Source organism: Zonotrichia leucophrys, chromosome 1 (assembly GCF_028769735.1).
Source record: "Zonotrichia leucophrys gambelii isolate GWCS_2022_RI chromosome 1, RI_Zleu_2.0, whole genome shotgun sequence".
NCBI lineage: Eukaryota > Metazoa > Chordata > Aves > Passeriformes > Passerellidae > Zonotrichia > Zonotrichia leucophrys.
Window position 1 is genome coordinate 107,946,074 of NC_088169.1, and position 27,012 is coordinate 107,973,085.

The following is a 27,012-nucleotide window of genomic DNA, read 5'->3' on the forward strand; positions in this document are numbered from 1 at the left end:
GACCAATATTCAGTGGTCATAAATGGAAAAAGGAAGGAGAAGGGATAGGTAAGAGAAAAACAGAGCTACACAACCATGAGGCTGAGTCAAAAGTAGAGAGGAATATTCAAGCATGGGAAAAGACAAAGACCTCAAGAGCTCCATAGAGATGTGTAAGAAAGAAACAAACTGTAAGTGAAAATGAGAAGAATGGAGCTGTGTGATTTGAGAAGATTTTAATGCATAATATAACATCAACACAAGCAAGCAGGCAGAGGTTTGTGTGGTTTACACATATCAATGCAAATGCTGATAAAGCCTTCAAAATTTTAAAGGAGAATAGCTGTTTGAAAACAAGGGAAAAGAATGGTTATTCTTATTATTACTTCAAGCAACAATCACCATGACAGGGGCAAGGGTTCAAGCAGCAAAAAGAAATAGGTTATTGCCAGAAGTGAATAAACCTCAGAGGAATCTGAGTGTCCAGAAATTCTTTTTTTCAACTTCATCAATAGCTCTGGTAGAAGAGATTACTTCTCTGCATCAGGCTTGTTTCACTAGTTAAGATATCCCCACACAGAGAGGAAAGTGGAAAAACAGCAGCAGCCACCTACAAAAACATTAGATTAAAAAAATTCAACTAAGTACGCTCCATCAGCTCAGGAAAGCCATTATTCTCCAGTCTGCAAGACTCTAAGGTATGATTATATATTGGTTTTCCTTTCAACAAATTAAACTGTATTTTACAAGGATGTAGAAATGCTGGCTAAAAAAAAAAAAAAAAAAAGCTAGTTATATTCATATAAAGAAACAAATTTTATCTTATGTACAAGTATCTCTGCTTAGGATTAAGGTAATACTTCTATTGTGCTACCTGTTCGCTAAATTTGTAATAAAATGGAGAAGAACTCCAATGGGAGAACTCCTTTCTCCCACAGTTACTCCATGCAGGATCTGGTCAGTGCCTCCTGAGAGGTGGAAGTTGGCTGGGACCTTCACTGCCAACATAAAACATAAATATCACTACAAACCCACACTGCTCAAGCAGCTACACCCAGCACTGCTACAGCACTGTCCAACACTCATGGGCAGGTGGGTACAAGGAACTTGAGGATTTGTTTGGTTTTATCCTTAAAAAGCACAATCCAAGGTTTTAAACTTTTTTTTTTTTTTTTTGCAATAGAATTTTCAAGGCTAAACTTCTTTTTTATTTTTTGTATCATGATTATAATTACAACATAGTTTCCAAATGCTAAAAGGCAACCCGTATACAGACTTTTCCACTTTGTGTAAAGAGCTATTTGAAACAAAACCCTAAATTAAGGCTTCCTGAAAGGCTGAAAGCCTTCAGTGGGACTAATTAGACAGAACCACTAGGCCTTGAGGCTCACAGCTGCTCACCAGTACCCTCTGCAAAGACTGAGAATTAAACACATGGTTAGGGGTTTAAATTGATTAACGGGCATCAGTTGTTCCTCCTCTACAGGTAAAGCCCTAATATCAATCTTTTTATTTTCTAATATACCATTATATGACTAATTAGTAGGCATTATGGCACATCTATCAGTTTAAATGAATTTTTAATGACAATTAATCTGCTCTTTTTAAAAATTCTTACTTTAAATAAATGGGAAATTCTCCCCTAGTGCTTTGATTAAAAACAAAAGCTAAGCAGCACTAAAAAAAAGTCAATTAAAAATGAATGGATCTTTTAGTGAGAGACTGTACTGCAAATTGTAAGTGCTCTACATGTTACACAGGAATTGTACTGTTAATTTGTTCTGTAATTTTGTGGTTGCTGCAAGCATTTATAAACTGATATATCTGCATTAGGAACACCACACTGGAACAGTTACAGGACTTTACAAACAGAAGTGAATTGTAAGTAATCAAGATTCAAAGGACAGATTAGACAGTATTTGATTCTTCACAAGGACTGTGGTAAACCACTCACTATCAAGACTATCAGGCAGGAAACACCAGGGAAGGACTTGGAAATCTTTATTTCCATCAACTGCATCAATCTGCCAACACAGCACACCATCACCACTGAGAAACATTTTCATCAAGGGAGCAACTCATTCATCAACTTTGAAAACAATGATCCAACAAAACATAAATGAAGAAGAAATCAGTGCTTAAGACTTAGAAGAAGGGAAGCAAAAGGTCTCTAAAATACATCAGCCCAAACCCCATCTTTTATCATAGGGCTTCAAGGATAGCTCAAAGCATCACAAAAGACTGTGTGCCACTCAACCCCATGTTCTTCTTTCAGCTCAAGAGTGATGTGGTGAAAAGCCACTCCATGTCCTCTCAGAATAATACCCCTAAGAGAAACCACTTTATGGAAACACCAGGTGCATGGCCTTGACAGTACTTTTTGTTAAAGCATCTATATATGAATAAATAAAAATTGAAATTTTCTATTAGGTACATGTAACGCCTACAGAGTGCAGAGGAAAGACAAAATGACTCATTATAAAATATTTGTTTTAACATTCTAAGCAGAAAATTATGCAGAATTAGCCTGCTTGGTGTGAAACTGCCTAACCAAGCCAAAATCAAATCTCTCATTTCTCCATGCCTTGCCACTTTAGTAATGGTAAATTAGTCACTTCCTTCCATCTGGAATGAGTAGTCCACAGACTTCAGGTGTCTTTGGGGTGTTTAAGCCCTTTCCCTCAAAATCAGACAAGAATACTTATTCCCAAGAAGGATCTGAGAAAGGTGATGAGAGGGCTGTTTGTATCACCAATTACAGAAATCTAGCAGATGGAAAGTTTCTCCTCCAAGGGTATTGATCAATTTTATATAAGGCAATTAAAACACCAATTTTTAAAGAAAGCAGTTGTGACTCGTCTTCAAAACCCAATCTGGTAGGTCTGACAAAGTTACAGAATGTGTCAGTGGATGGAATGTCCTCAAGACCATTAGAAACATAAGCAGGCACATGGGGAACGTGAAGCTCAAGGGCAGCCTGGGCTGCAGCGACCATGAAATTGTGGAGTTTGAGATCCTTGGGGCAGCAAGGAGGGTGAGAAGTGCACTCACTACCCTGGACTTCAGGACAAAAGAGGATTTCTCCAAGAATCTCCTTGGTAGAGTGCCAGGGGACAGAGCCTTGGTGGGAAGAGAGAGAACTGGAAGGATTGCCTCCTCCAGGCTCAAGAACAATGCACCCCTACAAAGAGAAAGTCAGGGAACATTGCCAGGAGGTCTCCATGGATTAACAAGGAGCTCCTAGACAAACACAAAGAGGGAGGAAGCAGGGAAAGCAGCCTGGGAGGAACACAGAGTAATTGTCTCAACAGGCAGGGAGATCATCACCAAAGTTAAAGCACTGGCAGAAGCCAATCTGGCCCAGGAGATCAACAGTAACAAAAAAACTTTTTAGGTATGTCAGCAATAAAAGGCAGCCTAGGGGAAATGCTGAGTCCCCTCACGAGGAATATGGAACATCTGGTTACCCAGGAAATGGAGAAGGCTCAGGAACTCAGTGATGTTTTGCCCCAGTCTCCACTAGCAACTCTTCCAGCCACCCTGCCCAAGTTGCAGAAGGTGAAAGCAGGGATTGGGAGAATGAAGTCCCACACACTGTAGGAGAAGACCAGGTCTGAGAATGTCAAAGAAACCCAAAGGTGCACATGTCTATGGGACCTGAAGAGATACATCCATCAATCTTGAGGGAACTGGTGGATCAAGTGGCTGAGCCACTATTCATCATATTTGAGAATATAGCAGTCTACTGAAGTTCCCAGTGACTGGAAATGGGGAAACATAATCCTCATTTTTAAAAAGGGAAATAGGAGAGACCCAGGGAAACCCAGACCAGTAAGTCTCATACAAGTGTCTGGCAAGACCAAGGAGTAGAGTCTTCTGGGAATTATGCTAAGGCACAGGGAGAATAAGATGGTGATTGGTGGCAACCAACACCATGAAGGAAAATCATTCCTGACAGATTTGGTGACTTTCTACAGTGGAGTTACAGCAGTGATGGGCAAGGAAAGGGCAAGAGATGTCATCTTCCTAACCTGAGCAAAGCATTTGACACTGTGCCACATGAATGTCTTGTCCCTGAGCTGGAGAGCCATTTATTTGACAGATGGACCACTTGGTGGATAGGAATTGTCTGGATGGTCACACTCAGAGTTGCAGTTGATGTTTTAATGTCCAAATTGAAAGTTGTGACAGTAATGTTCCTCAGGGGTCAGTACTGGGACCTGTGCTGTTTAAATTTTTTGTTGGTGACACAGTAAATAGGATTAATCTGCACCCATAAATTCAACCTTATAACAAAACACAAACTAACCACTATTCTAAAGCAAAGCAACATATCCCAAAAACATCTTCCATCCTAGTTAAAATAAATGTCTTCAAAGAAAAGCAAAGTAAAAGCAAAAGGAACACTCATATAAACATGTAGCACCAAGTAGTAGAGACCATCCCTGACCTTGAAAAACACCTTTCTTGGTATACTTCAGCAGGAAAAAAAAGGACCATTTTCCTGTTAATGCTGTCATAAAGCCCACAGTGAATTACTAAAAATCATTACTTTTATGTTAAAAGCTCTCACAATGACAAGGATGAATTAGCAGGGGACGGGAAGTAAAGAGACAAGTAATGCTTAAGAGGCCCATCTCCACAGAACACTGCTGGGAATGCAAATGTCTAAAGCTTTGCTGGTTATTAACGTTTCTTGTTGTAGCCCCATCTCTTTGCAACAATTTACCTGCTCTCCTGTGCTAATGCGCCATCTCCTTCCCCCCCACACCCATTAGGAAGATTCCCTTCCTTAGAAATACCTGTCACTCACCCCACAGCATGCCGGCTCTCCACTCACACAGAACTCTGCTAATAAAGCTATTAATAACTACTGGAAAAAAAACCAAAACACAAAAACGTGCAGAAGTAGACAAAACTGTCGTGGCAAATAATGCATTGTTTCCAACATGGATGAGAAAGTACCCTACTACAGACAATTAAGCCAGAGGAACTGAAGTTTCAGTCCTGGAAAAAGGAATCTACTCCTAAGAATTACTTCATGTGAGGGAGAGAAGGGTTTTTTTTAGTTTATCATTTCAGCAAGTAAATGTAAGAATTGTTAAAAATTTGAAGTAATTAGTGTTCCTCCTTCACTGAATAGTAAAACCAAACTGCCTTAAGAAATTCTGCAAACAGCCCATACATGTTAACCAGAAACTACTATTGAATAGCAATCCATACAACTTAAGAGATTTCTACAAATCATAAAAGGTAAACATTACTAAAATAAAACATAACCTTGTAACAGTAAAGCTGGCTGGCCCATTTCCTCCAAGTAAATATGCTTTAAGTTGCTCTTTCAATCAAAATATGATAGATGGCATTATAACTAGGTACTGTTCTCGGGAGGAAAGATTTCTTCACACAGCTAAAAAAGAATATACCCAACAGGGATCTTTTAAAAAAAAACACTAATATGTTCTTTCTACTTGTTCCATTTTATTCTGAAGGTCAACAAATTGCTGCATTCAGATGACAGATTTGCAAGGTATCTGCAAAAAAGATTTTTATTCATTATAACAAATCTTTATACTTTGAAAACCCACTATTTTTCTTGTCATTCTTAAAAGCACTCCCAAAATATTTGTCATAGGATCTTCTAAGGTCTGCAGAACCAACTGCAGAGAAAGATCTGACCAATTCATTTTTTTCATAAAAACAGCCAAAATAAAATGTCTGTTTAAACAATCAAGGGGAAAAGATATAAGATGGAACTACAAAGACATCTATTATGTCTTTATATTGCTCCCATAATCATGCCCAATAGGTAATTTTAGTGCAATAAATGCATAGATTTAGCTTACAGTTGCTTTCCAAGTCTAGCAGGATGAAGAAATCCCACTAACTCCTACAGAAACAGCAGGTCAACTCTGGGACAAGAGAACAAGAATCTAGGGATATTATAACATTGTCATGAAGAGAAAGATCAGTACAGGAACCCTGGAAAGAATGAGTAGTTTGGTTGTTTCTCTGTGATCCTTGAGGAAACTCAATGGAAAACAACAACAGCTATTTTCAAGTAAATTACTGCCAATGACTTCATAGGGCTAAAATATACTTGTGGAATAGAGTTATGAACAGTACTAAGAAATTCTTGTCACCCTTGTATTTTTGTTAATGAAAAAGTACAGTCTTGCAGAACTTGTCAGCAGATGAGCTTAGATTTCTCATTACCATTAAATTGCATGGGTCAGGTGGCTCATTTCAATCAAAAAAAGTACCTACAACATCAGTATTACAGACTTCCTAACTTAAAGACTCAGCTTATCTAATATTAACCCAAGTTAAACATTACAAAAGAATCACACAACAGCCAAACACAAGAAACTTGTTCATAATGAACAACTAAACCCCAAGCCATTACCTGAAAGAAGTTGTCTCCCCTTCCCATCACCTCTAGCACTCACAATGGCATCATAATCTCACTGCCACTGCTCATAGCTGGCACAAGTTGGACCTTTATTTAACTTGTTTTTTCCTGCCTTAACCCCCCTCAGTTTTATTACATAAAACTCCTCAGATAAATTCAAAACCTAACTATTGTGTCTTTATTCTCCTGTCTTGGCTAGATCCCCATTTACAAAGCACAATTTTTGCTTGGACTGACCACAAGTTCCAGTAAACAGAAGTGATCATTATTTCTCTGGAGACTGACCTTATATTACTTTCATTTCATAGATATTGGTAAATGCCACAGTGAGCCACAAGCAAAAGCACCACCATGCATCAGCACATCTTCACACAAGTATACATTTTAATAAAAATATATACCAATGTTCCTCTAAATCATCATCATTAACAATATAATTTGCTTAGAGCATCAGGCTGTTTCTGCCAGCCACAAATGCTAAGACTGAGCAGAGTTTGTTACCACTGGAACACATCACCTCAACTTATGTGTTCTCTCTTCCTTCTCCTACATCCTTATATTCAATCAAAATAATTTTTGAAGAAATGGACATTCCAACTACCACTGGCATAAATAAGTTTTCCTGCAACTGAAATATTTCAGAAGACACACTATTGCATAAATAAGTTTTCCTGCCACTGAAGTATTTCAGAAACACTATTAAATCTGGTTAATGCACCATCAGTCCAGTTGTAAAAACTTTATCTACATACATCAAATAGTTTCCAAAAGAACAAAACAATTTAAAATAATGATCTGCAAAATTAGCTATTCATGTTTTATTTCTGTCCAGATTGCCCTACAGCTTCTATACTGTGATATAACTTGCCAACATATCATACAATACTGGAGAACCAACAGAGAAATTCACTGGATGCACAAAAGGAAAGGGAAGTTGCGGGAAATTCCAGGGTGAATCACCATTGAGGATTCTTGGGAGGGGAAGGGGACCAGAAGGGAAAAGAGGAACAGAAATAGTTCCTGCTATAAAGAATGCTTTTCTATTAGAGTTGGAAAGGGAGGCCATGGATTCCTCAGACAGATGGTGTCAATAGATCTGTCTATTAGTCCCCTTGGCAGCAGCAGTATGGTGATGGGGCTCACAAAAAGCCACTTAAAAACTCCATATAAACAAAAGAGAATTACATTAAGAAGTTGGTTCAACTTTCCAGTACAAACACTGCTTCCCACATATGGCACAAAACCCGCTACCCTTCATTCCAGTTTGCAGCTTCTGCTGCAGTTTTGCAGACAGTGGTGGTTGTGGGCTCACAGCAAATCCCCATGTGGGACAGATCGGCTTCCCAGGTGAACAGCCCACACCTGAGGGCTTTCCTAAGCCCTTCTGCACCTCTGCTTTTGTGTAGGAACTGACAGCACACAGGGCTCTTTCCTCAGCGATCTGACACCTAAAACTGGCAATCATGGCGGCCAATGCTTCTCCCTCTGGCACTGCAGGATGTTAAGCTCTTACTAACGTGATCACAGAATCCTCAAAGTTGAAAAAGACTTTCAAGAACATTGAGTCCAACTAGTACTGCCAAGTCTCCCACTAAACTATGTCCCAAAGTGCCACATGTACACATCTTTTAAATACCTCCAGGGATGGTGACTCAGCCGCCTCCCCAGACAGCCTGTTCCGCCCTTACTGTGAAGACAATTTTCCTAATAGCCAATCTAAACCTTCCCAGGCCCAGTTTGAGGCCATTTCATCTTTTTCATGATTTAACTTTAAATCTACCTGGTTTAATTTTCTGAATTGGCATTTCAGAAGTGCATAGTCCCAACAGATATAAGTAAGACATTCTTAAGTAAAAACATTTGAATATAAAATCCTTCACTAACCCTTGGTTCATTTCTGCTGACAGGAAGTCTAGCAAGGGAAAAAAATAAAAAATAAAAAAAAATATAACTATAATATTACTATTGAAAAAACAGTTCCGTAGAACATGGTAGGTTAAAACCAGCTAAATTTGACAAAGTAGCTAAATGCAATACAAACATAATACAAAGTTAACTTTGTATTATTCATTAGCTATTAATTGGCATTCATCTAAGTCCAAGAAGTATATTTTACTCTATAAGAATTAAATATACTTTAAAAATACATATTCTTAGGATTACTCTCTTCCTCTCTGTTGGTTCCCTGATTAAAATAAGCTGTAGCAGTAATGTTAAACAGTCCTTTTGGTGGCAAGCAACTCAAAAATGCAGTTTTAATTCTCAGAAATATTCAGAACATTCATGAAATCACAGTCCATCCCACTGTCCTACTTTATCCCTCCAATGAGAAACTGAACTGAGAGGAGCAGGAGCTGAACCCTGTTTTTTGGGGTTTTTTAAGCAGAGGCAGATGTTTAACACAGTTCCAACAATCCTGGTTGTTAGGTACATAGAAAGGAATGTATAAGTCAAACAAAGACAAGGCTGGTCTTATCACAGGTGATGCATATGGTCAGAAAACTCCTTGGAAAATGATCAAGAACTAAGAGCCGAAGAATTATAATTTAATTACCCACAACAAAGCATTCCACCTGCCTAGCACCAAATCTGAGTCATGCAGTTGCTGCTTTAATTACAGAAGATTCATTGGTTATAACCCTGCCTGCACTAGCATGGCAAATATATCCTCAATAATATCTTTCTTCTTTTTGTTTCTGTGCTAGAAGGGGAAACTCCTCTGGAAGCATCCATAGAAACCACCTGAAGCCGGGTCACAGCTCCTGGGGGTGAGTACAGAGTCACTCCCAGGCTGAGGAAGGCAGTGAGACCTCAGTCTGCTTGTATGATCTAAGTCTGACCAAACCATCCATACACATGGAGGAAACACAATGTGTAAAACACCAATGACACAAGTCTCCAGCATTCCTTTCTGCCACTCTCTGTCATTAAAGTCCATCTTTGGTCCTTCCTTGAAGCTGGATTCTGAACTGCAAGGACCCTATTGTTACAGGATCAGTCTGATAATAGAGAACCATCATAACCTTTACAGTGTCTTCCATTAAAAGTAATTAAAATGGGAATATCTAGCCATGTACAAGGATTTGCTTGCATTTACAAGAAAGGTAAAAAACCACTTTCTATACTTTAAGATTATTGCTATAAGCAATTTGTAAGATACTACACTGCTACTTTTATCAACAATCTCATAAACTTAATTCCAGGTTTTGTGTGTATGTTTTGAGGCCAACTACGTTCACCTGAAAAATAATTTGGTTTCTACTGAACCACAACCTGACAGAGACACACACACACACACAGAAGGCAGCTCCTGGCATTTCCTGCTGCTTATACAAAAGGCAAGGGCAACACTGCTCTCTAACCAGTGTTATGCTAAATTTTAATTCCCTCTGTTTTAAGCAGTTGGACATGCACTTCCTTTAGGGAAAGGGAAGGAATAGGAGCAGTGTGGCCTCATGTTCACATGGCAGAATCAAGGCAGGTACAGCAATAAGAGAAGAGGATGTGGATGAAAGAAGAGTGGCATTTCCTAAGGCAACTGCCTTCCAGCATTACCATAGCAATCCTCCAATTAGTGTCTCAAACAGATGTAGAAGGAATCAAACAAAAAATGCTTAGCAATGTGGATGGGAGGGACAATGAAGCACTTGTCATTATATATCTTTTTAAATGGCACTTTCTATTCAAATGGAACAGAAAATTCACTTTATAAACAACAATCTCCTGTCTGAAATTTCCCAAATTGTAACAAGCTGTTTAAATGTACATATTCAAGCTACACCTTTTTTTTTTCTAAATAAACCTAAGTGTCATTATTTTAATAACATTCTTCATTTTTTCTTTAAGGCTGAATATTTTCTCAGAGAAAACATTTCCCCCCCTCTCCAGCATGCCTAAACCTGCGTTTGTAATGAAGGAGACAGGCAGCAGTAGAGGATTAAAGGCTTGTCTAAAAGGAGTTGCTGAAAATTGTCAAAACTATTGGCTATTCATGAGAAGGATGAATGTGCTGGGGTAAAAAAATGAATCACAAGAGACTTTTATCTATGCAATGCAAGGATGAATCAATTTCAGACTAACTGGGTATCATGAACACAAAATATGGCACTTTGTGATCTGGAAGAACAAACACAACCTCACAGCTATCTCAAAGAAAGAATTTGACGAAAGACAAAGATTTTGGAAGATAAAGAAACTTTTACCTCGGGACAATGGATTTGCATTTGGGATTAAAGGATGCAATAAATAATCTAGCTCCATAGCTGGAACACTAGTGCACCAAGGAAGTAAGAAACTTAATTGCCTATTATCTTTAGGAAACATTCCTTGTAACACAGCAAACTCTGCTATTTAAGAGTATTATGAACAATATATTTGTATGTACGATAGACCAAAATAAACTAGCAAAATTTATTTCCTTTCCTACAAAAGTGTTTGGAGAAAAGTGAAGAGAGCACACAGTCATGAGCATCTGCACTCAGCAATCAAAAAAATCCATATAATAGAGAGAAAGCTGTAAGCTATGAAGGACGTGAAACAGGCAATAGACCAGTAACTGCATATTTATGTACCTGTTAAAAAGTACTATTAAACTTCAGTTACCTATCCTGAAATATGTTGGACCTGAAAACTCATACTAGATTAATCATGTTAGCAATTCCCCAAACCAGCTCTCTCTCAGTTCTGACACACACTGAAACATGAGTGCATCAAAATAAATTGCCATATGGAGCCTCTGACTTGATTGTTCTAACAAGTACTTAATGATTTGTGCATGATTTTATTTATCAGAATTACTAACTGAACTTTGAAGTCTATTCCCATGACAAATTGTTTTCATTTCATAGAAGGCAAGGAAGGGAAGAGCTTATCTTTAGAAACTAATATAATTTTTGCTTACAAGGTTTACTCCTTAAGACCGTTCAAAGTGAAAAAGTAAGATGAAAAAATATAATCAAAATAGTTAAGATTTTATCACTCTGGTGAGGATATCTTAATACAGTGAGAGGAAATATATTGCTATATATAACTTGAATTCTTGTCTTCTTGATGCTCTTGAAACTGAAAAATGCTCTTTTTAATTATGTTGAGAAAATGTGTAGTTTTTTAGACTTCTATTTCAAATATTATACTACAAGTTACATGATTAATACCAACACATTCCAAGCAGATGTGACACTTCCTACACAGTTCCAAAATAAGGTAGTAACAAATATTACTACATAAAAGCTAGGATTTTTCTTGTTGGTAGCAATTCTAACGATTGCAAACCTAACATCATGTCAGCAAATAAATCCAATCCCTATTTCCAACTGTACCTGAAAATATCCAAACCTTATCACAGGAAGAGCACTTGTAACATTTAACAATCCACTGTCATGTTTCCTGTAATACACAGCAACAGGGAAGATTAGGTGAATGTCCAATATTCCTCAATTATCCCTAACAGAAGATAAATGCAGTGAGGATAGATAAAGAATTCTGTGGGGTTTTTCATTTTGAGGTGGGATTTTTTTGTTGTTTTTCTTTTTAAATATTTAAAAGCACACACATACACAGAAAAACAAACGGAACCAATCCTTCATTGTTAAAGGATATATAAAATATTTATCCCTAACACAACATTCCTTCAACTGTGAGTCTGAAACCACTTCCTTATGATGGCAAGATAATACTGGCTACACTCTAATTTTGCATTCATGCTGTTTGAATGGAGTCTTGTTCCAGGGCTACACCCAAAAAGGTAAAATTATTTCAGAAGTCACTATGCAGCTATTTTAATAAATCTTGTTCTTCAGACTCTCTATCAAGTTCCTTCATGCTGGAAATATTTCCTTAAAAACCAAATACAGCTAGAGAAGCACCTACTTTTTAATGAATGTATGCAATTAAAGGTGGCCAATGTATCAGAGGGCTAATACAGAGGAATTAATTAGCTCTAGTGCTGAATACTTCCCAGATTGCGATTGCTTCTGATGGCTGGATGCTGTGATCTTCTTCCCTGGCTTTCATGGCATTCTAATTGGTGATTTCTTAAGCCCATTAAAACAAACAAACACACACAACAGCCACAAAGAAAACCCCCCAAAACAACAAGCACTGAACCACAACACAACCACAAAAAACAACACAAAACCAACCTGAACCTTCGGTTAAACAGGTGGCTATTTACACCAGGTCAAACCAAATCAGCCCATAAAAGCATCTTTATTCAGTCAATGAAAATCAAAAGTGAAGAAAAAATCCCGAATCATCATCAATCTTTCTAGATTCCAGCTAATTAAAACACACACTCCCTGAATTACAGCTCTGTTGATATCCCACACGTACCACACTAGCAAGAAGAGGTGAATACATGACATAAAAAACTGTTTAAATGCACAGTTTCCAGAAGAATCTATTTGAAAATACTGATGCTCTATATCAGGTTCCAATCCAGAAATAAACTTCAATTCAGTCTTCACGTTTTTTCGCAAGTTTCTTTTCATATATGAGCAGAATGTTTTTAAGTTTCAAGGGTTTTAAGTCTACATGCTTACAAGCCAGACATAGTCTCTAAAACTGAACCAAATCTATGAAAACTAAGAAACTTCACATGCAATCTTTCAGGTGCTTGCACATTAGCACACAACTTTTGACACTTTCCACACCCAAACTGAAAACATTCCTAGAATGGCCTGGGTTGGAAGGGACCTTCAAGATCATCCTGTTCCAACCCCCTTCCACCAGACCAGGATGCCCAGAGCCCCATCCAGTCTGATTGTAAACACTGCTTCCTTTAGTTTAATTCACCCCAAAAACAAACAGGGCTCTGATTCTCTTACTTGCTGTGTAACAACATAGAAAACAAAGTTTAGCAGGAAAAGAGTTTGGTTTGACACCTGCCCTGAAGCTGGGTATTAGCCCTCAAGACTGACATGTCATTTCACTGGCTACAAATATTAGCAAAATTGCAGTATTAACACTGACAATATTTAACCCAACTTCTTAAATAGAAATGGCTTTTGATCCCACTTTCTCCCCAAGGGTATTACTTCATATTAAAAAAAAAAATAACTTGGTATGTAACTTAAAACTAAAATAATAATTTCCTACACTACAATATACATAAAGGCATAATTTTGCTTAACAGTTGCCAGGGAACTATGCTATGCACATTCCAAAACACACCAGATAATATTATATAAAATCTGACTTTCAAAACAAAATACATATTTATTTCAGAGACATACCTTAACATGTTCAAAGAAAAGTTAACTCAGGCTGTAATTAAAATAAATAGGGCAAGGCAAGCAAGCAAGACGTCTGGAGGAATAGACTGCTTAAAGGAAAAAGACAAAACACTAAATGACAGAGCAATCACATAAGCAACAAGCCAAACCAAGAAATGCTCTGTTGTCATCTCCCACAACACTAAGCATGCTAAGGAACCCCAGATCAGGAAGGAAGGAAGCTGAGGAAGTCCTGCACACGAGGCTTGTTTCTGATTTATCAGTGCAGATCACACGTGGCTGAGCTCCTCTCTGTCCCCAGCCCTCCATCACCCTTCTGTCACACTTGCTGTGTTAAACACTGCTCTCAATCTGCTCACATCCAAGTGCCTTCACATCCCCACTGACCTGGAGCTAGAAATGACTTCCTAATCTGCAGGCTCAGGGCAGCCTTGGGACCAGCACTGCTCTGCTGTCCAGCTGATGTACACAAGGCAAGAGAATGCCCATGCTGGGAAGAAAACACCAAATAAAACAGGTGCCTGTGCTGGAGGATGTGCCCTCATCAGACTGATGTGATAACAGATCTGACTCAGCCCTGATTGCAGCCCTGGAGAATTTAAGGCCATGCTTGGGTTACCCTAAACTCCAAACCATATAGATTTCTGTTTCCTTATATATACAAAGCACATTACAGAGCTGAGAAAAAAGAAATATTGAGGAGCCTTCTCTTTTCATTTGGCTTGCTTTACAACCCTGAATTCATACAGCCAGAAAATTAAATGTCTGATGATTCAGAGTCTCTCAGGAGTCCCAGATACAAATGGCAACTACTCTTATACAGTCAACCTGGGACAGTCACCCACCAAAAAATCCCACTAACACAAAACTCCCACAACATACAAAGTGATGATATGTGATACTGTTTTAAGCTATGCAAAAAAAAAAACCAGGCTAAACATTTAATTTGAAGTGCCTGTGGACAGAGAAAGTAGCAGAGCTCCTGATCATGTGTTTATGAATGTTTAAAAAGTAAAATGCAGGCACATTCCTGGAGCTATTTGATCACAAAAATAGGAAATACACATTAAAGAGTAAACATTTTGCATAGTTGCACCTAGTGTAAACACAGAGCAATTGCTATGCAAAGCACCTCATATAAGAAACTTCAATGTATCTGCTTACAGGAGGAACCAAGGACTAAGCAGTGAAGAGCTGCAATTCAAACTGAACAAAATAAAATTTTCCAGGCCTGCAGACACTTAGAACAACATTAAAACCAGGTAACCAAATAATCTCATCAGCTGGAAGAGTTTAGTCTTAGAGTCCCTGGCTAGAACTGAATTGTTGAGGACAGCAATAAAACTGAGTCAGCTGGCATTTTCTTTCCTCGGTTAATGCACACTCTTCCAATGGGTGTATGTGTAGTACACTATGGAATTAAGCTGTCTTTCTATTTATTTGTACATTTTCAAGGAGTGCACAGTCTAGTCACTAATAGCATCTGACCCCTCTCAAAGATTTACAAACAGCATTATTTGATGACGTTAGATTAGGAAACTTTATTGGCTTAGTTGCTCTGGCACAGCTTTTGTAGTCACCAGATTTGTCATCCAGCTTGCCAAAACAGCCCCAGTTTTCATTTGATCAGTAAGGTTATTATTTCTTGAACAATAGAAAATTGTAAGTGTTACCAGTCTTGCAATTTCCTGTGACATACATTTGCATTTATAAGGAGCAGGCTGACCCAAGCCTGCCTTTGATGAAGTAGTTTTGAATGCACAGAGCCTCATGAGTGCACAGAGTCTCATGAGCCTCATCAAAGGTGGAACCAGCCTACATCCTGTTCTTTGACTATTTCACAGCATAGGTAAACAACAACTACAACACAGCCTTTTGGGAGGAGGCTGTGGGGCAAAACACAGTGTTTATGTAATTTTCACTAGACGTACTGAAACCCCTGGGATCCATGATGCCTCTATTCTGTGAGCAGGGCAAGGCCAAGTGTTAGCAGTCTCCACCAAAAGCAATATCCAACCTCCTCCAGCTAGAAGCTGCTAATTATGTCAGTCATGCTGAATGCTGACTGACAGTTTTGTGCTGTGAAGTGATACCCACTCATTTTATTAGCAAAGAGAGGATCTGGAGTGAGCAGCTGAAACACCTATTATCCCTTTATTTCCAAAACAGCAACAGCTTACAAGCTCTCTCTAGGTGAATAAAATTCTACTTTCACTAAACACCATTGGGATGTAGGAATGTTAACTTCTTCCTCAGAAGAGAGGAGGAAGAAAACAAATACAAAACACCTCTCTGGTTTTGAAGTTCTCTTGCTGGATAAGCACTTCCCTTTGAGTTTTCTAGTTGCTCATCTACCCGGGCAGATTCTCAAGTGCAGTAAATTAACAGCGGCTCATTGACTTCACTAGAACTACACTCATTTACAACAGTTAAAGCTGACCTACATTAAAGCAGCATCTCACACCAAGGAAGAGCTGCCCAGAGCCAGTTGGAACTTCAGGGTGTTTCTTCCTCATGCTTAATCACTATATTGAGCACCCATCTTCCTCTCCTGCAAGAGCCTGCAGCCCTCTTCAGTGACAGCTCACACAACCGGCCATCTCAAACTGGTCCCAGCCAGCCCACAGCTGGGGATGGCTGCACAAAGCCTCTGAAAGCCTGAGCAACTGCCCTGGAAACTTCTGGGAGGGAGTGGTGCCTGTGCTTGCCAGACTAAGTTCCAGAACTCCATTTCCAATTTAAGTCTTACGGGTTTTTGCCAGCCCTCCTTCTTTAACAAGAGACATGTTCTGTCTGGAGCTGCTGGTTCACTCTGACTGGTGATGAACTGTAATGAAAAGAGGCTCAACACAAGGAGTCAGAGATGAGGCAGGGGGAGAAGAAACAAAATTCCTGTCATTCAGAAGGGAGAACTGCCAGGATACCCCTACACCCTTTAATTTCTTCTCTACCATGCATAAATGTAAGTCTGAATACATAATCCAAACCACTTATGAAGAGACTCAAACCCTACAACCACTGAAACTAAATAAAGATATATTATAGTTGGGGAGGCATACAGCAACATTTGAGGTCAGGATAGAGCTCTGAGCAACCTGATTAAGTTGGAGATGTCCCTGCTCACTCCTTCAGGAGGTCACATCCAACTCATACAATTCTAGGGTTCAATGAGTCACGACTGCAAGCAACATAAGCACTTGAACTCCCTAGCAAAAAAAAAATAAACAGTCTTCAATGGACGTAACTAGAAATACAAAATTCTATCAAGATGTCTCAATTTGAAACAGAGGCAAAACCAAACAACTGCCTGCAGATTTTAAGGAATAGGTTCAGGGAAAGCTAGAGAGATGTTACAGCACAGAATCACTCAGCAGCAACAGCATTCCCAATAAAAGCCTATCCTTCACACTTCCCACCTTTTCCCATCAACTGGTTAGAAGAAGATAAGGAAGCTGCACTCAAATTTTGGTATCAAATGAATACACCTTTGTCCCAGACTTGTTTTCTCCTAGGTTGTTTCTTCTGGTGTTTTTTTTTTTTTTTTTATTGTTTGAAGGGTTTTGTTGCTTTGTTTGGGTTTTTTAAAATTATCTTAACCTCGTTAAATCAATTCTTATACTTAGCAAGGCATGACATTGTTTACATAAGACTAAGTGCAAAACCCTGACCTCTGTATTTCCACCATGACCTCAGAGAATAGAGTCCACTCACCTTACCCCAGTTCTTACAACTTTAATTATATTCGACAAGGCTGCTGTGCTTTAAAGGTATCATTTACCGAGACTAAAAGATGTTTATTTTTATTCCCGCTAATCACTTCCCTTTTGTTTCATTCCATTTATACACCCTGGCTTTTGCACTCAGAATGGCTAGCAGATTAGATCACTACAGATGCAGCTGAACAGCTTCTTACTACTATGTAGTCCTATAAAAATCCACACCATTTAACTTTTAGCCAATGTATATAGAATCCATCACCGAAGTTCCAAAGAGCTTCCCAATTGCTTGGCTACTTAAGAAATCTTTAAGGGTGAGGGAGGGAGATACAAGGACAGAGGACACAGACACTACCTGTGTCATTATTTACAATTTTAACATCATAAATCAGGCTGATACCTTAAAAAAAAAAAATCCTGCCTTGTATATAACTTCCCTGATATTTAAAAAATGGTCATTCTCTTCCCACATGCTGTTGAACTTACAGTTTCAGAAATACAGCTAAGTCAGAGAATTGAGTGAAAATCCAAGTTATCAATACTACTTTAGAACTACCTAGAAGTAAAGCTTAAACATACTACAAGCATTTTGTGTTACTTCAACAGGTAATTCTAATTATTTAATGACATCATGAGGAAATCTACAAAAATACATTAATGCTAAAAGTTAAGCTATAATAGTTTAAAACCATTATCATTTAGTTTATCATTATCACTTAGTTTAAAGCCATTTTCCTTTCACTTTACATTTAGATGATGAAGAGCCTAAAAAAAAGTTATTAGATTCAGTCTATTTAATGGAACTTCTAAATTGAAGTAAAAAGTATGTACTTTTAACTTTATGGCAAACTGCACAATAATCCCATTTTCTTTTCTCTACCACAAGCTACTTGCTCATTAGACACAAATGGGTAGAAAACAAGAGTTTCTTTGTTTGCATACATTAACTTAAAGCTGTAAAAGTCATTCAGCCAAACTTTCACCTTTAAACCTTAACCTGATTTGTAACAACATTTGCAGCCTCTAAAATTACACTGCGTGCACCCAGACAGAGTTAATCACCCTTCACTTTTGATGCGTAGAATAATGATCTACCACTTAAACTTGAGCCTTTAAAAGCCTGAAGAAAACTATGTACATATCTGTGTCTTAAATCAGTAGTGAAATAACAAAACTCTACCTAGCAGTGACTAGTTGAAAAGCAAAACAAAAAGAAACATACAACTTCTAGCTCATGGAAGCTGTAAATAAGAGCATTTCAAGTCGGCTCAGATGAAATTCTTGCTTCCCAGCACATGCTATTGATCAGACACCTGGTACTTCTAGGAAAAAGGACAAGTCACAGGGAAAGGTCTGGTTTTATTTTTTGTGTAATTTGAAACTTCATAGGGGAAAAAAAATAGTAGAGGTTTGAAAAGAACATGTTCTAAAACATGATGAGCTTGCTGTCATCTAAGTAAGAATATATTATGGCTCCTTTCAAGTACTGTCTAGAAGGAATCAGATTGTGCTGGCTTTCAAAACTGACAGTTGAGCATTTTTGCTGAAAAATCACAACTACAGAAAACAAAACCTTGGATTTATGTATTATCCTTCCTAAAATACAACAACAAAAAAAAAAAAAAAAAAAAAAACATAAAAAAGAGTATCTTGTACAGTACAGGAAAATTCCTTACTAGAAGTGTTTAGAAAAAACTATCAGAAAAAAAAAATTAAAAAATCAAAGACAAAAATGAGAAGCTGAAACCAAACCAGTTTGGCTGTTTTGAGGGCAGAGGAAAGACTGGCTACCACATAAAAGACACCAACAGCACCAACAACACACAAGAAATTCAATCTTACTATGAATGAAAAAAGAAAACCTAAATCGCAATTTTAAAGGCCATTAAATGTGTCTCATTTTTAAAGTTGAGAACAATTTGTCATCATCTCCTTTTTTGCACTGTTAAGGTTGCTATGTAACATCATGTAGAGTAAGTAACACACAACTCGAGCTTCTGCAAAGCAAGATAAAAACTGACATCAACAGTCAAACCTCCTTTGACTTGAAGGGGCTGAGAACTCATCCGAATTTTGTTTTATTTCCTCAGGTCACAAAAGGAATGGGTTGCTGCTACTCTTTCATTTATGCTAATAAAGAAGAGGGAGCTATTTTTATTTTCCTTTTATTACTGCTTAAAAAAAAAAAAAAAAGGACTCCTCAATTTGAAACAAGTTTTAACGAGTACGATAAAGTCTGCACACATAATGCACTGGGTGGAGTAAGAGCCCTCAGCAACCCTGCACAGAGCCAATAATGGACCTGTCGCCAACACCCTGTGATTTCATGACTGCCAGAACAAAAACAAACGCCACGTTCAGTTCACTGCAAAGAAAAGGACTCATTAACTTGATGTGGCTTTTTACTTGACCTTAGTAAGGTGAGTAAAATAAAATTTCATTTTATGAGATTCAAAATTATCAGCTGCATGCCTGCAGGAATTCTGACGAAATGGCCAAGTGAAATTACTAACTCGGTTTAATTCTAATTATTACTAGACTGTAGGTCACTGTGAATTTCTAGCTGAGAGGTTGCTGCCTTCCCTCCTGTAATAAGGTAACAGAAAAACAAACTTTAAATGTCTTTCTGGGAAATGATGTAAAATAAAATGTAAATTTCTTTCAAAGACGTAACTATCAATTCTGAAGACACAATCTCAATGTAGACTTTAATCCAATCTTTTTGGAGTAATAAATGACTTTTAGACATCTAAACAGTCATGTTGCTGCAAAAAAAAAAACCTAGTTATTACTCAAAAATCAAACAAACACACATACTCTATCAATAAACCTTATAGTAAGAGAATTGGAAAAAAAAACAAACAAACCCCAAGAAAACCCTCCAGAAAACAAACAAAACCGGAACAAAACCCAAAACAAACAAAAAACCCAAGCAAACAAACAAAATCACCACAAAAGTTGACTGTGAAAATAACATTCACTCCTCCTGGTCACAACATTAAAGCACCAGGTCAACTGCCCTACCTTGGCTGTCCCAGCAAATGCAGGGGCAAAACAAAAAAATCCCCATCTAATATGAAGCACTGGAGGGTGGAGGTGGATTAAAAAATCTCCTTCCACATTATGGTCACGCGAACCACATTAAAGTATGAATGAAAGAGATTTAAACATTTTGCTTAAAAAAACCTATATATTATTTCTTCCTTATTTTCTGATGAATAGACCACCATCCTCTCCCCAAATAAATGCTAGATAGCCAGTAAATAAGTTAAAAAAAAAACAATCCAGAATCCAAAACTGTTGTGAGCAGAGATTTTACAGCAGTGCATTTTAGGGAACTTCATCCCCTAACAGGTAGAAATTTAAGCAGAATCCTGTTTTAGCTCCAGAGGGATAATACCTTACTGTAGCTCCCTTTTATTTTCTATCTATGTGAACTTGCTGTGGAAACGTCGTTTTAAGCAATAGCTCCATTAATGATGCCACTATTTGGGTTTGGGTTTTTTTTTTTCCCCCCCACAATTCTGAAGGAAAAAAATCTAACACTCAAACACACACTTCACTGGTTTCTGTACTTGCTCCACTAAAAACTTAAAACTGTTCATATCAGTACTGTAATCCTCCTAGAGAGGAACAGCCTTTGAACATTTTGAACATTTATTCCTGATATGACACCAAGCTACATCACCATTCAGCTCAGCAGCTGCCAGAACCACGCTCAAGGAAAGCTTAAGTGCATGCTATGCCTCTAAGCCTGTTTCACTTTGTGTGTTTCAATATTTGCTTTCCCTACAGGTAGCACAGATTAACATTCATGAGTGGGAGAGAAAACAGAAATCACTATTTTCTGAAGTTTTCTAGAAAGCAAAGTACTCAGCAGCAGCAAAATCCTATCCTGCACACTCCTTCTCATTTCAAGGTCTGCATTGCTACATATGCATTTGAAAAATCACAAAATGCTCCTCAAAACAATTACTCAGAAATTCATATTTTAGTTTCTAAGCTTAACAACAGCACTTAACAGATCTCTCCTTGTATCAAAAGGTAGGGAAGACTTCATTCTGCCCTCTGTATTTAAAGAGGTAAATAAAGCAATGGCTCCTTCTTTCTGCTTTGCATCTACTCCTAAATTTCTCCTTTTAATTTTTAAAGGCTGTACAACCTGAGCAAGGAGCCTCATTAATCACCACTGAATGGTTTAACCCAGCCATTCAGTTCCAGATGCCACTCGGTGCTAGAGATATGCTAATTCCTTCCAAGCTTCACCTCCTTTCACAGTTGAAACCATAATTTTCCACAGTGGTGAAGACAGGATTTTACTCCATGCATGGGGCCTCCTGCCAATCATTTTTATGACTAGCACGGCACAAGTTTCATTCCACAGTTCCATCAGACCTTTGTGCTCAACCTGTTCATTACAAACATCCTCTCTCTCTCCTGCATTCTGCTGCTACAGCACCACAGTCCCAAACTCCAACCTCTCCTCTGCCAACTCCTGCTCTGGGAAGAAAAAAGCAAAAGAGTTTGTTACTATCCTTACTTACCTTGTTTCCTCACACTATCATTTTTTTTTCTCCCTTTATCACCTCCTACCATTAAACACTCTGATTATGAAGTATCTGTCAGCTGCAGTACCTAGGGCCTTACACATATTCCAAAACTAGAAAGCTGCATTGACAGAATTGTTTTGTGAGTGGGAGGTGAGGGGAGAAGCATTGAGAATTTGCAAATCCCAGTTCTGAACCTGTCTGGCATTCAAGAGATCTCCCAGCACAAAGCTACAGCAGGTGCCAAGTTTCATACCAGGTGCCAAGAGGTTTTGATAAAAGAAAAAGCCTGGTGACATTGCTGAGCACTTGATCAAAATATGGTATTTTAGGACCTTGGATTACACTTTCCACACAAACACAGATCCACCTGTGGATTTGGGGGCTGCTGTCCTCATCTTGGGTTTGTATGATTGGGCTTATTTGGCCAACAGGAGGTGTCTGGGTTGAAAAGTCTGCTTTTGACCAGTGTTAGCAAAGTGCACTACAAAAGTGGCAAGCTGAGAAGTTCCTAAAAGAACACATACTCAAACACATTTTTGACTGGCTTCTCACCCTTCACATAGCTAGTGAGGCCCATGCAAATCTAAAGTTATACAGATTTTTTCAGTTAATTGGCTCTTAAGTCAATGTTCACTACAATCTCAGTTTTCACACTGGCTAAGAACCCACAATGATCCACAAACATTTGCAACTGAAGATAAAGTCAAACACTTTAGGCAATTTCATTTAAACACTAGAATCAAGATTTTCAACAGGCACTACTGATTTTAAGTGGCTCCAAATTTAGATTGTAGGCTCCCAACTTCAACCTATCACAAGGCCCTGGATTCCAAAAATCTGAGGTCTAGTGTCTGTAAAAAATCCAGCCACTCTTTCAAGCATGTCCTCCATCAAACACCATTTAATTCTCCTTTCACCTGTTTCCAGAATGAAGTGGAGCCAATGCATATCTCTAGGCCTATACTAAATCCTTGGCCATGTATTAAGACCTAATTTCTAAGATAAAACCTGTTAATGTCTGTTATGCTACTGTAGAAGCAAATAGTAAAACTAAAGTTTTCTATACTTGAATTTATAACCATGAACTTCTCTATGAGTCTAATCTTCCACATAAAGGCATTTGAGCAATTAGATAAGAGGCAATATAACTAACCAACAATCTAAAATAAATACCTTGCCTGAGGACATGCTAATTTCAGAAGGCACGAAAATGCCAGCCAAGCAAGTTTTAATGCAATGCTAGCATGAAACAGTTTAACAGTTCTAAAGAAATCACAATTCTGATTTATGTACAAGACAGCCAAGGGAGTAGAAGACAAAGAGTGCAGAATTGAACAACATGAAGAGCACACAGACTACACAGTTCTCTCATGGCTCTCATGGATGACTCCAGCCTGCACAGATTACATAGGCTGTTCCAAAACTCAGCTTATTCCACTCCTAATTCACCATGAAAGATGAAGAAAATAAAATATCAAGTTTAAGATTTTAAATCCAGAGCTCAGCACGGGCTTGTCAGATTTACAGACCTTTAATCTACAGTCAGGGGTGTTCATATTATTTTAATCATTCACAATATTAGTATTAGACTTAAGGTAATGCAATACCATATTGAGCAAATACTTCCCAACAGAAAAGGGCAGCTTGAATAATTTTGCATATCTGACTATTTATTTCTTCAAAGAAAGAGTATGTATTTTAAGATGGCAACAGTCCAGAAAATATGCTTGTTTTCTATTAAGAATATTCCTACCACTTCAATAATAAAAACAATAATAATGCATTCAACTATCCAATTTGGTCTAAGCTGAATTTATAGTAAATTGTACTAAAATTAAATGTCCTAATTATTTAATTTCCAGTTATTTACTTACATGTAAATAAATAGAAACATTTAACATAGTACAAAAAGCCCTATGCCTCTCGAGAGGAGTACAGACAGAAAAAAATTACTTAAATAGGAGTACCTTGTGGAATTTTTACCTCTACCACCAGTGAGCAAGCCCCTAGAGGTCCTCTCCTGTTGTTTAGATGTGAAATCCAGTAATTTCTATGGAATTTCTTTGAATGCTAAGGAGGAAATCTTCAGCTACACATTTACAATTATGTGAAAGTACAGATGCTAATACAAGCAGTCTGTACATGTCAGCCTTCTGAATGAGAAGATAAATACCTAAGATGCCTTTATTTAGAAATGGTTTTATGCACCAGCCATATAGAGTTTATATACATATAATAAATCCATTAAGAGAAAACAAGAACATGTAAAAAATGAGGCTGGAGATGACATTATGCTGCTGCTTTTACCAAAACCCATGTACTGAACATTGAGGTATGAAGTGCATGCTCAAGTTGCACCATGAGGTCCTCCACTCCTCCAACAGCACATCTGTTCACCAAACCTTTGATGGAAAAGTGCTCAAGTTCTGTGCAGGTCTTTGGGTAGTGGTGCTGAAAGAAACTATGAGTAAACTTGAGGACCTGAAATGCAGCTTCCACCACGACACAAAATTGCTTTATAAACTCGTAAAACAAACAGATTTTTTTATTTAAATCCGCAAGTACATTTTCTGCCTATTAACAGTAGATCCTCCTTTCTAATCTTCCAAGCTTCTGCTCCGGGAAAACACAATTAACATTACTCACCACTAAAACACAAGGCAAAATGTTTTCTATTCCCCTTCTCAGCATGGCTTGCCTCCTTTTGGTAAGGCCACCTTAAGGTTATGCCATTCCATAAAGCATTCTGTCCTCAGCAGAGGTGAAATGACTTGGCTGCTCCTGGGTGTGAGCAGAGCGCTCTGCACCTTCCCCTTGGCTGCACTGCTCTCATGGCAAGCAGGCTCTAATTAAAAACGCTGGCCTGGTGCCACTCACAAATCTCATTACTGTCAATTTATCAATTTTGTTTTAATCAGTCATACACAGACACACATGAGTCTTAGTCAGAAATTTTCCTAAGCTTCAGAACAAGAGAGGCGTGGAAAATAACTACAGGTCTGAGAATAGCTCTAAGTATTTGACAGTATTTAACGTCATTGGTGGTTCATATACTCCTTCACTTTCTCATAAAAAAAAATTAGTTTCCTCACTTTGTTTTCAAAAGACAGGAAAGGAAATAGAATATGTTTTCCCTGAGTCCCTATTCATTATTTTACTTAAGTGTAGGACATTTCCCATACTATTTACACCTGAAATGGACAATCCCACATAAACAAACATCTCTCCCTGTGTGCTGCTGTCATAGCACCAATTATATCATATACATTCCTGGTTTGAAAGGCCTACCTTCATGATGTTCCAAAGCCATATTTCATCATTTTTGTGGATAAATCCACCATTTTTTTCCTAAAGAACTGTGAACCAACAAAAATTCTGACATCCAGAATTAAATTCATATATTGAAATTCTTATTTCAATAAATCTGTATCATCACCTTCAGGGTAAAATAACTCACAGTACTGGCTTTTGTTAATAATCAGGATACCAAAAGATTTAGCTCCTTAAAAATGAGATCTCGAGACCAACAACAGAATAACATAACTTGAACACCTGACTTAAAACTCAAGTCATTATTAGCTTCCCAGGTGTTACACATTTTCTCTGTTGAGATTTTCATTACTACCAAGTCTCAGCTGTGAGAATCCAACACACCTGGCTGCATCTATGTCAGCATTACAAAATATTTGTGCTCATAAAATATTTTTTTTTCTTCACATAAAATGTCCTTCTACCCACAACAATTTAGTGCTGATGCTAAGGCTGACACAGTAAGCCAAGAGACAGCACAGTATGACTGAAATATACATGTATGTATATAGAAAGAAGATATAAACTAGTGAATTACCTCCCCTTAACAGCACCTCTAGCTTTCAAGATACTTAAGAATGTTTTTTTTTGGTTGCTCTACTCTCAGCTTTTGGTCAACCTGCCTATCACTTACAGAAAAATACTCTTAGTTCCTCTGTTTACACAATTTATTGGACTTAAAATACACCTTGGATGCTACTTCAGTTACCTCATTATTTACCTTACAATTTTATGAAGAGGCACTCAGGTGAAAAGCTAAGGAAGGTTATCACCACCAAATGAGATTATATAACAGAGCACACAAATAAAATGTGTCAGGATCTCAGCATATGAAATCCTTAAGTGCCATTTTGTTTGCTTGGAAAGAGCAAGGTCACAAAATAACCTCAAAACACTAACAACTATCAACAAAAAAATGACTCATTCCAAACTATTCAAATACACAAAACCCACAACAATAACTTAGACACTGACAATGGGAATCTTCCCTATGAAAGGCAAATTTTTGAAGGCAAATACCAGGACAGGACACCAAGCCAAGTGACCGCTATGAACACAGCGCATTTAACAGCAACAGAAATTCTACACTGACAACTGCAGCAAGTGACCAGACTTGCTAGGCACCGCAAATTATCATTATATTCATTAGGGAAAGCTATCCCATAATGAGACATAATATTACTGCTGCTTAGGATTGTGAAATAAAACTCTTCCAGTTATTTAGGAAAACTATGTGCCAACCAAAACCTATGTTATTTGAAAATGAGGGAACGGGTTCCCAGATATTTTAAGTACAACCATAGATTTCCCTGTCTTGAATTTCTAAAGGTTTTTTCTTTCCATCTTCTATTGAAAACTAAATTGGTCTTTGACCATAATTTCCAAACATTGTTTGGCAAAGGTATTTGATGTCTAGTATTAACATGATAACACTGATACCTCAGTGTCAGTAGTTTCTGATATTTTTAATGGCCCTTCTATTTTTGTAAATGCAATCAAAATCTTTATCATGTACACTCAGGAGTATTCTTCACATAAATTCATGTTTTCCAATAAAATCTTATGGACAGTACACATGATTCCCCCAAAATTCAGTACCCTGAATATTACAGATGATCCCTGCTAATGAAGTTACTCTTCAACTTCAACAAAAAAACATCTGACAACCAACACTGACTGCAGTGAGCAAAAATCAGCTTCAGTATTCCTCTGGTTTAAACTGAGATAATTGACAGGCAATAGGGAAAATAAAAAGTGTCTCTTTCTAGCTGCAAAACAAAAAAAAATTTCACACTTATGCAAATTGAAAAGAA

At 37.8% G+C, this 27,012-nt stretch overlaps 1 protein-coding gene across 8 annotated transcripts in view; it reads right to left on the bottom strand.

Moving 5' to 3' along the window:
- ROBO1 (roundabout guidance receptor 1) overlaps window positions 1-27,012 on the bottom strand; it is a 682,144-nt gene that overhangs the window by 263,372 nt on the left and 391,760 nt on the right. Inside the window, exon 1 of one of the 8 annotated variants that reach the window (XM_064726929.1) lies at window positions 25,178-25,238. The exons of the other annotated variants lie outside the window; for them this stretch is intronic. Within the exon in view, the coding sequence (XP_064582999.1) occupies window positions 25,178-25,199 (22 nt within the window). The 5' untranslated portion in view covers window positions 25,200-25,238. Of the gene's footprint in view, window positions 1-25,177; window positions 25,239-27,012 lie in introns of those variants that run through there. 8 annotated transcript variants of the gene reach the window in all.